The 17,590-nt window shown below is 42.6% G+C and overlaps 1 protein-coding gene across 1 annotated transcript in view; it reads left to right on the top strand.

Moving 5' to 3' along the window:
* Positions 1 to 12,551, top strand: part of Aig1 (androgen-induced 1) — a 217,025-nt gene extending 204,474 nt beyond the window's left edge. The window contains exons 5-6 of the mRNA XM_013027025.1: positions 7,214 to 7,377; positions 11,894 to 12,551. Of these exons, the coding sequence (XP_012882479.1) occupies positions 7,214 to 7,377; positions 11,894 to 11,931 (202 nt within the window). The 3' untranslated portion in view covers positions 11,932 to 12,551. The remainder of the gene's footprint in view (positions 1 to 7,213; positions 7,378 to 11,893) is intronic.
* The last annotated feature ends 5,039 nt before the right edge of the window (positions 12,552 to 17,590 follow it).

Here is a 17,590-nt window from a genome sequence, read left to right as displayed (position 1 = left end):
CCGGGACCCTACATCTTGTGACCCCCCAAGTCATGTGAGCTTAAGTCATGTGATCCCATGTCATATGAACCCCAAGTCACGTGACCGCCATGTCACATGATCCCATGTCACATATCATGTGACTCCTGTCACACATTTGACCTTTAGGGCAAACTTCTCTGAGCTTCTGTCACATGATCATTCCTCCAGCTCTATTCCTCTTCCTCTCCCTGTCTAGAGTTTATAACATTTGGAAAACAAATCTGTATTATATATACTAGTTTTGCCCTTTCTTGTTTATTGGGAAGCAGAAGTAGATTGATTCATTTTATTTTTGTTGGTTCTGGAGCCAGGCTCCATCCCTCAGCTCTTCAGCTCTAGGTGAGCGCTCCACTACTTGAGCCACAGGTCCATGTTTTCTGGTGGTTAATTGGAGCTAAGAGTCTCACAGACTTTCCTGTCCAGACTGGCTTTGAACCGCAATCCTCCTGAGTAGCTAGGATTATAGGTGTGAGCCACCAACGCCCCCCTGAGTACAATGCATTTTGATCAATGTCATCCCTTCCATCTATACCCCATCTATACCCTCAGGTTACCTGGCTCCCTGTTCACATTTGTATCTTGAATATTAATAACTCTATTCAAGAGAGCTCAACCTGAACCTAATAATAGTGAGGCACTTGTTTTAAAGAAATTCTGTTACCAATTATTAAAAACAAAAATGGTTCATTTATGCAAATTATGTCATGTGTGCTCAGATTCCTGTATTTTGTTTCTTTAGATTTTTATCTATATGGTAGATAAGTAAAGCAGATAACTTTGGAAGATAATAATAGAGGATCACATCAATTCTCTATTAAAAACAAATGTGCGACAATATCATTTAGAAAAGGTAACTCATGACAACCAATTAATTTGTTATAAGTGTCCATCACTTTGAAGATTCCTTCTTACTCTCACTAAAAATATTTCCTCTAGCACATGAAATATTGTGTTAAAAAATCTCCTATGGAGAGTTGGGTGTTGGTGGCTCACTCCTGCAATTCTAGCTGAGGATTATGGTTGGAAACCAGCCCAGGGAAGGAAGGTCAGGCTGGACAGGAAAGACTATGATACTTTTTTTTATTAGTTTTTATTTTTGTCTGGTTATGGGGCCTGAACTCTGGGCCTGCGTGCTGTCCCTCAGCTCTTTAGCTCAAGGCTAGCTCTCTACCACTCTCTACTTGAGCCACAGCGCCACTTCTGGCTTTTTCTGTTTATGTGGTGCTGAGGAATCAAACCCAGGGCCTCATGCATGCAAGGCAAGAGCTCTACCACCTTCCAGCCACCTTCCCAGCCCACAAGACTATGATATTCTTATTTCCATATAAAAAGCTGGAAGTAGAGCTGTGGCTCCAGTGGCAGAGTACTAGCTTTAAGAAAAAAAAATCCTATACAAATATGTTTTTCAAACTTTAGCACAAATAAAGGAAGATGGAGATATTTAGTTCAGCTCTGAATTTTAATTTTATGAGTTATTTCATAGATTATAATTTTTTAATTGTAGATTGAGTTAAAGACAAAAGTGCTTTTAGTTTGTTTTGTGCTGGTTCTGGGGTTCAAACTCAGGCCCAAGGTGCAATCCCTCAGCTTTTTTGCTAGGCTAATGCTCTACTTCTTGAGCCACATCTCCACTTTCAGCTTTGTGCTGGTAATTGTAAATAAGAATGTCACAGACTTTCCTGCTTGGGCTGGCTTTAAACCATGATCCTCAGATCTCAACCTCCAGAGTAGCTAGGATTATAGATGTGAGCACTTGACTGGAAGTCATTTTTATAAGAGATGGAAGGTCTGTCTAAACACCATTGTCTAGAACCTCTTGAAACATCCATACCAGCCTCCTGATGGTCTCCTGTTCACTAGCAAGGTTACATCAAGGTCAGTGCCTTCCTAGGGCTGGCAAGGCCTTTGCAGCTCTCTTCCCTTTTATTAGGTGAACATGGTCTCACTGGAGATTTCCCACCAGCCCTTAAACAGCTTCTTTCTCATGTTTCTTCTTTTGAAATTTATTGCTGTGTTGATTTCCTGCTATGATAATGGGTCATCTTTTATAGCCATTGACAAGTGCTCTCACATGGGCAGAGGGTACACAGTTCCAGTCGGGTTAGAAGCCCTGCACTATGCCAATGGTCCAGGACACCTGCAAGGGAGTCCCATGACGTGAGGCTGGACTTGGGAGCAATCACAGTGACAGAGTCCCGCTTATCTGCGGGAGAAGCTGGGGGCCGGCCCTGCTCATATGCAGCCAGCAGCGCCGGCGGTGGTTTGTCCTCCCGTGACTTTGAACGACATGATTCCCAGATCCTGTTCTGGGCTCAGAACTTCTCTGTGGCCTGCAGGGAAGGCCAGACCACGCTCACTTTTGGGGTGCAGAAGCCCCACCCGACGGGCTCCTTCTGGAACGACTCCATTGCCGGCCTCTCCCCGACCTACCAACTGCTCCTCGGCCCCAAAGTGACCTTCACGTCCGTTCTGGAGAATCGCTTCTACCCAGTGTCCGCCCGCCGCTGGTTTGCCATGGAGCGCCTGGAAATCTGCACCCATGACTGTCACCTGCTCCAGTGCCTCCCAGGTCACAGGGGCAGCCCCTGCTCCGTCCATGGTGGCTAGGTCAGCAGTCTCCTGGTGGCGGCCAAGGGGCCCTCCCTCTGGCAGGTGACTCTGAAGGACTTCCAGGTCCCAGCTCTTAATGTGACAGGCGAACGGTTCTCCTACCCCGCGACTCCTACCCGGCTTCTTCTCCCCCACCTCCACCCCCCATCTGGATGGGGCTGCTCACCTCTCTCTTCCTGGTGCTCATTGTTACCTGTGGCCCACACATGATTCTCAGCCTCAAAACCACGGATCGTTTTGATGACCATAAAGGCCTCACTATCTCTTTGACCCAAATCGTACTAGCTGTGGCACTGAGGGTTTGGGGGATGGGACATCCAGGCTGTCATTGTCACACCTTGTGGTTTCCTCCGTGCCTACTACATGCCATGATTCTCCTGTGTCCCTGTGCCCAGCCTCCACCTGCTGAGGGTCTTCCCTGGGCTGGCCCACCCTTCCTGTGAGATGTACATATTCTGCATAGATATTAACTCTCTGTGGAGCCATAAATGTCAGAGATAGGAGATCTAGGATCTCCCTTCGTATATATTCTTGTCTGTCCACCCGTGTTCCCTGTATTGGAAGTGCTTACTCCTTGCATTGTAGCGCATGCTCTTTGCAGCAGCCAGAAGCTTGAGTTCGGGGAGTGTATGGAAATATGATTTCACTGTCTGACTAGCTCGGTTAGCATTATGATTTTTAGTTTGGTGATGTGATAAGAATAAACAGTATACCCGGATTTCTTTCTGTGGCCTAAAACACGGACCTGCACAGCAGGTGGCTGGTGCGTTGACTGGGTCTCTGTCATGTTACCAGGAGTGCCTGGCTGGAGCTCGGTGCTCTGGTACTATTCCCTTCCTGCTAAAATAAAACCAGGTCACACGTGAAAGAGAGAGAGAGAAAGAGAGGAAGGTGGAGGAGAATTCAATCACAGTAGTCAATGTATATATGTCAAAGTGGCACTAGGAAATTTGAGGGGAAGGGAGTACAATAAAAGATATGATATTGATCAAGACACATCATAATTATGAACTGGCATGTTGAATGGTAGTCTCTTTGTACAACTACTTTAAAAAATATATAATTTAAGGCCCGGAGCTGGTGGAAAGAAGGAAGGGAGGGAGGAAAGGAGGGAGGAGAGAAAAGAAAAGGAAGGCATTTGAACATAGTTTTCAGCTATGAATATATTTTAAAAAAGCAGATGAAATGGAGGTATAGCTCAAATGGTAGAGCAAAAACGCATACCAAAAGCAAGAGGTACTGAGTTTAAACACTAGTAATGGGGGAAAAAACTGAAAAAGCAGAGACTAGTCCCTGCCTAACCACAACATTTCCCTGACCTTTCCTTAATTCTGGCTATATTTGCAAGGCTCCTGTAATGGGTGCATCCCTCCTTAGACTGTACTCCGCAAGAAAAAGGATAGGAATTATTCATCCTCACTCACTTCTGTATCCCTGTTAGCAATGTGCACAGATGGGAGACATGGGTAAGTGTTATTATTTTATAATTGCACATTCAAGATGAATGGAAATGGAAGTACTTGAATACAATATATCATCCCCAAGTCTTATACTAAAATACATATACACAAACACATGCATGTTCATTTCTAGAACTAAAGTTAAAATAGGTGCCATTACCCTAAGCATAAGCTGCTTGGGCATTAAGACAATGAGTAAGAAGTTGAAAGTCAGCTAGGAACTAGGAACTCTCCACCATGGATGAACAAGGCCGTGAGTCATCTTTGTGTAGAAAATTGAGGCTTGATAACATCAAGGAAACAAAAGGTGAAAACACAGCCTGTTAGGACAAGTGGGTGTATCAACCCTGCTAAGCCAGGAGAAACCCCCAATAACAGGACTTCTGTATCCAGGATCATTTGATGCCCTACCAAATCATGAACGCAGCGAAGAGGAGAAAGGGAAGGGGAGAGGAAAGGAAAGAAGGGGAGGAGAGGGGTGTGGAAGGATAGGAAAGGAAGGGGAGGGAAAGGAAGAAGGGAATGGGAAGAGAAAGGAAAAAGCACAGGAAAAGAAGGGAAAGGGAGGGAAGGACGGGCAGGGGAGGGAAGGGATACCATCACTTCTACTTTGTACACAAAGTGTAATACTTTATTAAGTGAAATCATGGCCACATAGCAGTTTGACCAGGAAAGTTGGGAAGTTCTTTAACTTCGCCTCCCTTTCTTCACCTGAAAAATAGGATAATTATATCCGAATGAGGGGAAGTTATATGGTAACTTCCACCATACACAGTATAGTTGTACAAGAATCAATGTACAAGAAAGATGGTGGCATGGAAATGCAGGTAGACATCAGGGAGGTGGCTGTGTGGGAGGTGGCTGGAAGTGCATTTCTGATGCTAAGAAGATACACTTAGGTTGGTAACCTAAGTCTGTAAGTTTTCTAAAGGTAGATCAAATATGATCATTTTTCTTGCTGTACTGATTTGGAATTTGAGGATAACAAATGTAGATTGCAAACAGTGTCAGAGACTCAGGCCTGACATCAGAAACAATCCTAAAGCCTGCAGGTGGAAGTTCATTCCACTAAAAGCAAAGAATATCAGAAAGATATAAAAAGTATAATGAGCTGGTTGCTGGTGGCTCACATCTGTAAATCTAGCTACTCTGGAGGTTGAGGAGACTCTTACCTCCAATTAACTACCAGAAAACTAGAAGTGGATCTGTGGCTCAAAGTGGTAGAGTGCTTTAGTCTTAAGCTCAGAGACAGCACTCAGGCCCTGAGTTCAAGCCCCATAACCGACCAAAAAAAAAGCATGATGAAAATTTCTCATTTGAATTGCTCCCAATGTGCCTAATTAAGGAAGCCATTTTACCATGAGTCATATCACTGTTGTTTCAATTGATTGGGAAGAATCATTTATGGCTTATGATATTAAATTTGGAGAATATTGCATATTCCCTCTGAGGAAATGAATAAGCGGCTTGATGGATGCACAGCACCTGAACTGAGGAGACCAAATTGCTTCCAATTTACGAACAAACAGAATGTCCTGTAACAGAACCCTTCATGGTAGTTCTAACAGTTTAACAGCTACTGCTTCTCATAAATGCTGCAGCTTTTGTTTTAACTAACATGGCTTCCTTTTTGATTAAAAAAAAGCAACTTTTATTTTGGGCCATTACTACTGTATGGATCTATGAATGCTTCTTTGCTCTAAAGTTTTCTCAACCCTCCCTTCATAACCACTGCCTTGGTGGCTATCCACCTTGATAAGCAAGCTCTAAAGCCAAATTTCTTGTTCAAAGGAAGTAAGAGTTCCATAAAGAATGAAGCCATTAAAATAAACTTAATCCCCTCCCAAATAAAATAGAATGAAGCCAAAAAAATAAATGACTTCCAAACATACAAGTATAAAAAGAAATCCTTAGCCAAGCACCGGTGACTCACACCTATAATCCTAGCTACTCAGGAGGCTGAGATATGAGGATCCCAGTCTAAGCCAGCCCAGCAGGCAAATTCCTGAGACTGTTATCTCCAGTTAATGACTAAAAAGCCATAAGTGGAGCTGTGGCTCCAGTGCTAGAGCACAAGCTTTGAGCACAAAAACTCAGACATAGCACCCAGGACCTGAGTTCAAGCCCCAGTACCAGCACAAAATAACAATTATTATTATCATTATTATTATTATTCCTAAGGCAAAAAGAGTTATTTGTATTTCATCTGCTCTCCAAAACTGTAACATTTGGTAAAGTAATGGGTTCGTTGGTGATGGAAAATGGCTCCTAACAGTCATGTCAGGACGGACACAATGGCACAAACACTGTAGCGACACTTCTGAAAGCAATGCGGTTGATGAGGTTGCTGTTCCCTTTGAGCCAGAAATATCTCCGAAGCACAAACAAAAATGATGACAAGCATATGAAACAGGAGAAAAAGAAAAAGAATGAAGTGAATGTAGAGGGGAGAATGGGGATCCTGGTATCTCCTGGGTTTGGGGAAGTTCTGCCTGCACACGCAGCTCTAATTTATGCCTGGCTGACAGGCAGCCTGGCAAGGTACCTGGTACACCCTTATCTGGCTTTTATTACAGCGGGATTGTCTAAAGCTACATTGTTTCCTTGTGTAAAGGAGGGATTACAAAGATTATATAGCAGTATTAAATCACCCAGCAGTGTCAAATACCTAACCAAAATCTTTTAAGTACCATCAAAGACAAGAGGAGACCACAGAAGTACCGGCATGGAGGAAACTAATTGCAGTGTGGGGGTCCCAGAGGAGCACGGACAAAGGACATTGCTGGGAACACCAGGAACATCCCAATAACATGAAGTTGAGTTAGCCAGGTACCAGTGAGTTGCAGTAACACCCCAAGGATTATACAAGGTGCTAACAGCATGCTAACAAGATGTTTCCAGTCTGAACATGGGACATCCAATACACCCACCCCTTCAGTGAGTTCAAAGTTCTTCTCAGAATTTAAAAAGAGAAGTGAAAAACGCCTAATTCTTGGTAGTTCCTGAGTATCAGAGGCACACTGGTGACAGATGACCACTGAAGGCTGGCCATGGGGGCTGACTGCACAGTAGGTTTGACGTCAGCTCAGAGAGTGACGGCATCTTGGTCTCTTCCCTGGCAGGGTGTGCTGGGTGCATCATGTCACTGGCATGTGGGTGTATCCTTTCCTGGAACATATCGGCTCCGGAGCCAGAATCATCTTCTTTGGGGCAACAACCATCCTAATGAACTTCCTGTATGTGCTGGGAGAAGTTCTGAACAGTTACATCTGGGACACACAGAGAAGTAAGTATCATTCTGGGGAAATCATAAAAATTGGAGGTCTTCCTTCAAGGGCAGGGACTAGGGGGCAGGTGCTTCGTCTTTAGTCCTTCACACAGGATCTCTGCTCAAACTTCATTTTGACAATTACAGTATTAATTTAGGAGCTGCTGGCAGTTTTATCTGAAAAGTTTTTATGACTCACTCCGTCTTCTTAGGTGGTAATCCAAATCTAAAGAGAAAAGAAGCATCTCCATAAAATTTTATAGAGGGGGGAAAATCTAGCATTAACAGGGAAAAATAAAATAAAAATGGTGACTCTGATAACAAAAAAAAAGATGCCTTGGCTGAAAGAACATCAAATAAAATAGATAAGTTATTAAATGTCACCACATAGTCTCATTAAATATCGCCCGAGCCAAACATGGTATGCCTGCAATCCTAACACTTAGGAAGCTGAGTCAGGGAGACTTTAAGTTCAAGGCCACCATGGACTACATACCCTCCAGATTTCTCAGATTTTTAAAGTCATCTATTGTGTGAGTACAGAAGACTCAAGGAGTCTCACCACCATGCCCTAAGAAGTCAAAATAGCACACAAAATGCTTCTGCCAAGAAGGATACCCTCCCTTCTAAGTGGCTGCCTTTTTTTTTAAGGTTTAGAGGTGGTCAAGAGGGATAAGCAGCAAAAGGAGATACTTCATAGTTACAAATGCTCTTTTAACCTATGATTTGGTGTCTCTTGTTTCCATTTTGAGGAGCAGAACCTCCATCTGACGACACACACACCCTTGGCTAAGGCGAGCCAAATCTGTCCAGGGTGTATATAAGCTGCCGTCAGCACTGGAAGGTGGGAAGCAACAGGAGAGATCTGTCGTGATTTGAGTCCTGCATGGAAGTATATCCAAAGATGCTGTGGGGAGTGCAGGAAGTCCTGGTCATCTCCCATCCAGTCCTGGCGTGTTAGATGGACTCGGCCCCACAGACACTGAGCACCCTGCTTTGTGTCAGACACTGCCCCTGGAGCTCAGTCTAATAGGAAAATAAACCACAGCATTTCGTGGACATTGAGTCCGAATTTTGTTTTTGTGCATGGGTCTAAGATTGTTTCAAGGTATTAAGTACTACTAAAAGGCTCCAAGAAGCGGAGCTTTCTTTGGTCAGCAGCTTTTGGTTTTGATAAGTAGCCTACTAGAAAATATCAAAATGGTTCATTAATCAGACCACGAATTGAGGAACCAGACATTAATCTTGTGATAATGTTCCCTCCCTCTGCATGATGGGAATAGTAACCTTTCTCTGTCCGTTGGGAAATTTCACACAAAGGCCAGACTTCAGGTCTTTTAAGATTGGACACCATGGAGTCCATGCTTCTTCTCTGCCAACAGTCAATTTGTTTGAGTGTCAGTTGCTATCTTTAAATGGAAGCCCGTGTGTGTTGTGGTGTGTATATGAGGTTCTACCCATATGACTTCATTTAAACTTTGTAAAGCTCCTATCTATTATGGTCCCATTCTGAGACACTGGGAGCTTAGGAATTCAACCTATGAATTTGGGGAGACCTATTTCAACCAAAAACACTGCACCCCACCCTCTCTCCTCACGAAAATCCATGTCCTTCCTACATGCAGAACATACTACTCCATCCCAATGAACCCAAAAATGTCTTCCAATCATCTCATCAGAAATAAGAATATAAATTGGGTATTGGTGAGACTTGGGGCATGATTCTTTCCTGAAACAAAAATTGTGCTCCATCTGCAAGTGAACCTATGAAACCAAGCAGAAGATACCTGCTGCTAGAGCACTGCGGTGGTCTGTGATGTACTTTGCCCTTCTAAAGGGGGAAATAGCACATGATGGGGATAGGGAACCTGGTCTGATGGGGAGCAGGGCAAATTCTCTTCCACTTGAAGGCTTGTGAATAATCCTCATTGGCTGAGTATTCTGTCCCCAGGGATCATGAAAAGAGGTGTGACCTGGTCTTCGTGGTCTGTGGCAGCTACTCTGCCCCTTAGACCTAGGTAGCAGCAGACCTACCATCTGGAACCTAGGCGGAGCTAGTTGCCTGACCCCTCTTTGGAGCCATTGGTCCTTTATTTCCTGTTGTCTCTGTCTCTCCTACTCCAGGCTGGCAGTGTTATTGCTGGTATAAAAGTCTCAAAAATAGTGTTGGCTTCTGCCAGGAGCCAGGAGCTTGTACCTGTAAGCCTCACTACTTGGAGGTGGAGACTGGGAGCTCAGGGAAAAAGTTAGGAGACACCCCCCTCCTTGGCCCCCCGGTCTCCACAGAAGCTGGGTGCGGTGGTGTGCCTGCCAGCTGAGCAATAGTGAGAAACATAAGTAAGCGAATCAGAGTCCAGCGAGGCCTTGTCTAAAAATTTAAAATTATAACACCAGGCCAGACGTCGGTGGCTCATGCCTGTAATCTAGCTACTCAGCAGGCTGAAATCTGAAGATAGCAGGTCAAAGACTGCCCAGGCAGGAAAATCCATGAGACTCTTATCTCCAATTAACCATCAGAAAACCAGAAGTGGTGCTGTGGCTCAAGTGGTAGAGTACCACCTTGAACTAAAGAGCTCAGAGACAGTGCCCAGGCTCTGAGTTCAAGCCCCACAACAAGCAGCAACAACAACAAAAACACCAGAGCAAAAAGGACTGGATGCAAGTGATAGAACACTTGCCTATCAAGCCCAAAACTCTGATTTCAGACTCCCATATCACCAAAAATGAATAGATAGATAGATAGATAGATAGATAGATAGATAGATAGATAGATAGATAGATAGATAGATAGATGGAGATACATAGATACATGGTATTGTCTTCTTCCTACAATTCAAAAAGGTTTAGGCCATCAGAGGAGAAGATGTTTTATAAGTCTTCCCAGAACAATCACCTCTATTTTTTGCTGCTGCCGAGGCTGTTGATTGGATCCCTGAGTCAGATGCCTAATTCTTTAGCAAATGGCTGCCCCACCACACGCTTGGCATTCTCTCCCGTTCTGAGGAACTGAGAGTCAGGACTTCAACATGAAGGGCAGGGTGGAGGTAAGGGAGAGCAGAGACACAGTTCTGCCCATGATAGCAGCTGCATGTCTGTACTGAGTCTCAGCATCTCTTCCATTTGCAATATACCTGAGTGAGTGATGAGTCTTATCAAAATCAAATTTTGTAAGATCAGAACTGATAGCGCTCAAGAGTGGAAGGTTGGGTGAGGACAGAGCAAGCAAGCCAGTAGTGGGTGGATAGATGCCCCAGTATGTGGAAACGCCCTCCTTCTTCAGCCACCCATCCCAGTCCCCTCTCCCCGGCCCTGTGGGAACACTGCCCCCTGGTGGAGCTCTTCTCCCAGTCGGTCTCCAGTTTGGTCATTCTAGTTCGGCCTACTTCAACTTGATGAAGGGTCGCTTTCTGTACTTTGTGGAAATGGCACTTTGGGATCTTACAAACATCATGTTTAACTATCAAGTTTCCCCTCTGCTTCTCAGCTGTCAAACTGAAGTAGGTTGGGAACCATTTTCCCTCTCTATCAATGAACAACCCCAGTTCTCACCACTGAAGATTGCACCATTCCTGCCACAACAGCCCCAAATAGGCAGTGCTTCGAAGGAAACTTTTCTTCAGGAAAAGCAAACTTTGATAGCTCCTTCTCCCCATGAGAGAGAACATGGGAGCAAAGTGGTGTCTGAAGTGGCCTGGCCTGTTTAAACAGCCTTTGCCTTGGATACCCAATAACTAAAGCACATGGTATCTTCTTACCCTCATGCCTATTCATGCTTCAAGTGCACTTGCTCCTCAGTCTCAAGTTTTCTTTAATATGATTTATAAGAAGAACTTTGGAAAAAGTGTAGACCTCTGGCAATTCCTTAGCCATGGAAATCAAACAAAAGTCTGAAGACTTTTGTTGGGGTCGGCCTCAAATCCTGATCCTTCTGATCTCAGCCACCCAAGTAGATACGATTACAGGAATGAGCCTGGCTATTAAACAATGTTTTAAGTATATGTAAGTATGTAAACAAACAGTTCTTGGACCTACTAAGGTCCTCATGAGCTTTCAAAAAATAAATTTAAAAATTTAATAAAGACATTTTTGGCTTTTGAAAATCCATAGTTGGGGCCTTGGAAAGGGACAGAGCTAGAACAAAATATCTCTTGAGGTTTTTTAAAAAAAACACAGATGACTACATGGCTTTGTTGCTGGAAACTGGTTAAGAAGGAGGCGGGCTGGGGTTGCCACGCAAACTTAATGAATCAAGACTCCGCTTGTGTCACGGTGCTTACTCCCAAGAGCCTGACAAACCAGCTATGGAGCAGAGATGTTGTGTCCTGACTCAAGGACAGAGTGGGCAGAGAAGTCACGGAGGATGTTTCTGGGAGAAGTTGTAAATGGCTTTCTTAGCTAGGAGTACAACAGGGGATTGTGAAGGAAGGTAGACAGGAAAACAGTGTAGGGAGATAAGTACTTTTGTGAGCTCTTTTGGCAAATCTACTCATAATTTAGTTTGGTGGCCAAATTAAATACTTTTTTTAATTTCTAGGTATGGAAGAAGAGAAAGAGAAGCCTAAATTGGAATGACATCCAACTCTACGGAATGAGCAAAACCAGTCTGTCTTTGAATTGTTATCCCCTGGGCACTGATGGTGCAGGAAGGAAAACTTTAGAGGAAGCGAATGACATCAGCCTCATCTTCCTGCTTGGAGGAAGGACAACTTTTAATGTAGAAATATGTATTTAAAAAATGGAGTACCCTGGTGTCCAAATTAATTCATCTCATTGTGACTTAAAGGTGTTCCCCACTCCAAAGAAATCCCTGATTGACCATATCTTTGCTTTTCTAGTTTTAAAACTAAAATTGGTCATTGATTTTTACTTCTACAATTACAAATCCACTAAATCAAGAAAGAATAAAATTCCATTGTGTTTCTTACCAAGACTGAAAGGGGCAGCTGTGACACAAGGCACTGACCTATGTAGTCATGAGGGTGGGTGGAATAATGAACCACAGCATGAGGCAGACAGAAAGCAGGATAGATGGTTCCTGTTGCAATAAAGCCATGGTTGCCTCAAAAGAGCAATGTTAGTAAGAATGGTATCAACTGAGTCAAAACCCTGAGTGTGCTTGGATCTCCTGATTTCTTCTTGTGAAACTCTTCCTAGATGCAAACTTCAACTTTAATAAAGACCAGTCAATCTGAGCCTGATGTCGTCATGGTGCCTCTCAAAGTCCTAAAAACACTGGAATCTCTTCCTTCCTTTTGCTTCTCTCATCTGCCTGATATAGTGGGTTGGTGCTACCTGGTTCTTTTCTGTAATTTCTGTTGTTGTTGTTGTTTGTAAAGTGTATTTTTGGATAATACCAAAAAGAATTACTTGCAAACGCTAATTTACAAAATCTTAACTGTAACTATGTTCAAAGTAGGAAATATAATGTTACATAAATTATAAAATATTACCTAGCAAAAATGTAGTGGTTGATTGCACATGCTAGTATCAACAAGTGATATAAAATCATTTACTCAAAAATATTAAATTTGGGCTGGGAAGGTGGCTTAGTGGTAGAGTGCTTGCTTAGCATGCATGAAGCCCTGGGTTTGATTCCTCAGTACCGCATAAACAGAAAAAGCCAGAAGTGGCACTGTGGTTCAAGTGGTGGAGTGCTAGCCTTGAGCAAAAGAAGTTCAGTACAATGCCCAGGCCCTGAGTTAAAGCTCCAGGACTGGAAAAAATATTAAATTTAGTTAACAGTTTAAATGCTATCTCTATATATGTGTAGATATGCACACATCTATACATATGCACATATTTATTTCTTCTTTCTTATCTATAACCACTTCCTAAGTGAGCCTGATTGTTTCCATTGGCTACTTCCAATGGCCTAGTACTGCCCTGAGAAGTTTCTAGAAAGCTCCGGATTATTTATACATAATTCAAAGTAAACATACTTTAATAATAAATGTGTTTATACTTTACCATATAATTTTACCACAGGATTTTATTAAAAATTTCAATCATTGTTAATAACTATGCTTACATAGAAAACAGAAAACATACCATAAAATACCTTGAAAGAATTGCATCCAAATATAACAAGATCAATAAATACAAGAGGATTTGATTTGTGTTCAAAAAGGATTAAATTTTCATACTAGATCACAAAGGAAAAACTGCATATTGTAAAACAGACAAAAACTGGATTAATTCTGAAAGATTGAAAACAAGCAAAATTACACCTTAAGTTGGGACACAGAAAAGAACAAGGGTTGTGATTTTAATACAGGATCACAAAAAAAGTGAGAGTTCAGACCAAGGTCTCTCATGACAAACTCATTCCATGTCTGTAAGCCCCGTTGCTGGGAGATTGTTCATTCTATATACTCTTACTCATTTTGTTATATTATCTATTCTTGAAAAGAAATAATCACGTTTACGTCTGTATGGGTTATGTTAAACATATACACACAGCAACAGCCACACAGTTATAATCTAAGGTTATGTTTGTGATTTTCTACTAATTGAGTGACCAGCACTGATAGTGTTGTCCTTCATTAAGCCAATGAGATTATCAAAAAGCACTCAAAATCATCTGCTTTATGGGCATGAAATATCTGAGGATCATTGAAGAGGCTTCCAGCATTTTCCATTGAAAAGAATGAGGAGCTTTCATATTTGTGCATCGGTAAAATATTGAAAAAATGGAAATACAAGTTGAAGAATTAGAGTAATCACAAATGTCTATACTTTGCAAAAAGTTTGCTAGATTTGCTAGGAAGAGATGGAAGCTGACTTGGAGAGCTTCACTGAAAAGAAACATTTTTTTCAGTTGTTTTTTTTTTTTTTTTTTTTGCCAGCCTGAACCCTGGGCCTGGGCGCTGTCCCTCAGCTCTTCAGCTCAAAGCTAGTGCTCTACCACTTGAGCCACAGCTCCATTTCTGGCTTTTTCTGCTTATGTGATGCTGAGGAATTGAATCCAGGGCCTCATGAATGCAAGGCAAACACTCTACCACTGAGCCACCTTCCCAGACCGAAAATAAACATTTTTTTAAGCATAAGTCAAAACAATATACCTTTTGGAAACTTTGCAAATGTGTAAAAACAACCAAAATATTAAAGACTTTTTAATGCTGTGTTAAATTTTGTATGTTTGAAAAGCATACTGTTTGATGAAATCGTCTCCAGGTAGATATATGTAACACAAATTATTCTGGGTCCTCAATTCTGCACAGTGATGACACCAAAATTCTTATTTTTTTGTTCAATTCCCAATTAATAATCTTGTGCTTTTTGAAATTCAAACTTCCAAAAGTTCCTCTCCCTTCCCTCACTTCCTTGAGCCTAGGAAACATGAAGGACAATCTAGGCTTATGCAGATGACATCAGATGCTCTAAGTCCCTTTGCTGCGTCTCAGCTCTGTGCTGGGACTGGTGACTTCTGAGAAGAGATGAACTTATCTCCATCTGGACTCACGTTTTGCCCCACCCTCCTCTCTCCTATTCCCATGGCAACAAGCCGTCCACTCCACTAGAAGTCTCTGCTTCAGGCAAACCCCAGTTACCTTCCATAGCAGGCACTTACCGCTGCTTGCCAAACCAAGGGTGGGGTGGGAACATAGGCTGCCCAGGGGCCGCTCGCTCTCCCTCAACAGCATCGCTAAATGTTCTGTCAGCGCAGTGTCACATACCACACCCCTCTCCCACATCCATTCCTGGGAGTGGAATGACCCGGGAAGCACAGATTCCAAGAGAAGAGGGTGGAACAAATTGTAACTTTCTTGCTCTCTGCCTGCCAGGCTTTCCACCAAGAGAAGGGAAAGAAAGGAAAGGGCATTGTCAATGCTTCAAGAACGTCTTGCTTTCTTAAAAAGAATTGATATATCCTCATTCTTCTGTATGTTTTAGCCTACAACAACCAAAAGTCTTGAGCTTAAGAAACTGGTTTTGCTTGGTGCCATCTATTAGTGAGTCCATGTTGCGTGACTGGCATGGAGAAAGCTCTTCTTTGAACTTACAAGGTCAGATACTTGGCAAGTTCCAACCTGAACTATGGGCTCCCGTTGGCAGCTACAAGAAAACACAAACTTCACCCTCTTTCTTCTATTACTTTCATACGTTGGTCATCCTGGTACAAAGGTCATCATTCATTTTAGAATTGTTATATTACAAAATGGTTTTCCAAAGATGGATCCGTTTGGTAAGACTATTCCTCCAAAGAGTAAGTTTTCCCTTGAAATCAATTTAAGGTCACAATCATGGCAGTCATTTGGAAGGTCCCTATACTGTTAACAAGTGAAACTAAGATTAAAAAGTTTTTTGAGAACTGGAAGGAGTAGAAATGAGAAGAGGAAGTCTAACTTAAACAAATAGATGTTACCAATTGTGAGAAAGTGTAGCAATCCACAACATTTGTTCTCTCTCCAAGTAGAATATTGAGACAAAGTTCAAAATATTTTGTATCTGGGGAATTACTGCTTCCTGCTGTGAAGTAATAGAATCTGGAATGCATTCACACACACATGCACACACACAACTATAACTAGAAAAAATGATTATAAACTGTCAGACATTGGTCAACAGAACTGCTTAAAACAATGGTCCCTGTAAGGTCTTATCTACATGAGTTTGAAACTAATAAAGAATTCTATAAATAATGAAGAAAAATGCGGTGATCCCTTAGGAAAGGAAATATATGGTATAAGCCCAGAGGGAGCCCTGGATTTCTGTCTAGAAGCAATTTTCAGATGATAGCCTTGGAGGAGCATCGACCCACGCAAAGCCTGGGCTCTTACTGAGTGAATGGTTCAGGAAGACTGAAGTGACTAGAATTTGTACGCCACACTCCTGTATGGGAGGGAGCTATTTAGAGACACAGTCCTGAAATTCACATTAGGGTTCCTTTATTCTTTGACTTCATACCTATCTTCACAGCAATAATGTACAAAGAATAATTTGGGGAAAATTATGACTCAGACACACCAGGAGGATTCAACCCTCCTCCAGATTGGTGGCTGGGAGTTACTGTTAAGAATGTTAATTTCTTAATTGATCTTGTGGTGTTGAAGTTTAATGGAGTTTTTTTCCCCTTTTCTTTAAATGAAGAAAGCTGTCAGGAACCCAACCCTACCCGGAGCTGCTTGATTGACAACTGTCCACCCTTTTCCCATAGGCTAGCCCTCAGTGACAAATGCCCTGGAAAGGAACCTGAAGATTTCCTCAAAGCAGGCAGGGACAGCAGTCTCATGTCCTTACTGTGCCTCTGGGGCATCTGGCGATAGCCAAGAAGAACAGCGTTGAAGCTCTGATGCTACAGGAAAACAGCAACAACTGTCACTATGATTGCTGCCATTTCTGCAGAAATGGCCATGATCTTACATGCAAACGTGATTCCTTGAGTTGTCATCCCAGGCTAGGTTAAACATCTTAGTGATTCCTTCTCTAGTGATTCCTTGAGTTGTCATCCCAGGCTAGGTTAAACATCTTAGCAGGGAGATTCTGACCCAGTCACATGACTAATGAATTCTTGAAATCAGCTGCAGGCGCCTGGGAAGACTTCATTCCTGTCCTGGGAGACTCCACAGCTGGGAGTTCCAAGCACAGCTTCACTTTTTGCTTCTTTGGTGTATCAGCTTCAAATGGTCTTTACCAGACACCGTATCTTGGCAGTCCTCCACCCAATCAAGGAGGGTCCCTCTCCTCTCTATGGCAGCTAGGCTATGGAAGCAGTGCCTGCCTCTCACTCCTTAAAACAGGCCAGGGCCTCCTTCCTGTGAATTGCAACCACTGGGCTGCAGTTCAAGCCCTTATCTGAGTGCCTTATTATCTTTTCTTGTCTTCAGCATGAATAGGACAGGATGAGCCAGTAATACCAGAGCAGGCAATCGGAGGCGGTCAGCCCCAGGTACACCCAGAAGCACAGCACAAAGAAGGTGGCTGCCTATGTTTCTTTGTGTTCGGTTTATTTCACTTAATATAATTTTTTTCAAGTCTTTCCATTTCCTTTCAAATGGGGCAATGTCATTCTTTCTGATGGAAGCATAGAATTCCATTGTATGTAAATATATATATACACATATATATATGTATGTGCATATATATATATATATATATATATCTTACATTTTCTTGATCCACTCATCCACTGAGAAGCATCTGGGTTGATTCCATATCTTAAATAGGGTAAACAATGCTGCAATGAACATGATTGTGCTAGTGGCTTTAGTGCAGCCTGGTTCATGGTCAT

Source organism: Dipodomys ordii, unplaced genomic scaffold (assembly GCF_000151885.1).
Source record: "Dipodomys ordii isolate 6190 unplaced genomic scaffold, Dord_2.0 Scaffold98, whole genome shotgun sequence".
NCBI lineage: Eukaryota > Metazoa > Chordata > Mammalia > Rodentia > Heteromyidae > Dipodomys > Dipodomys ordii.
This window is presented reverse-complemented; position numbering and strand designations above follow the sequence as displayed.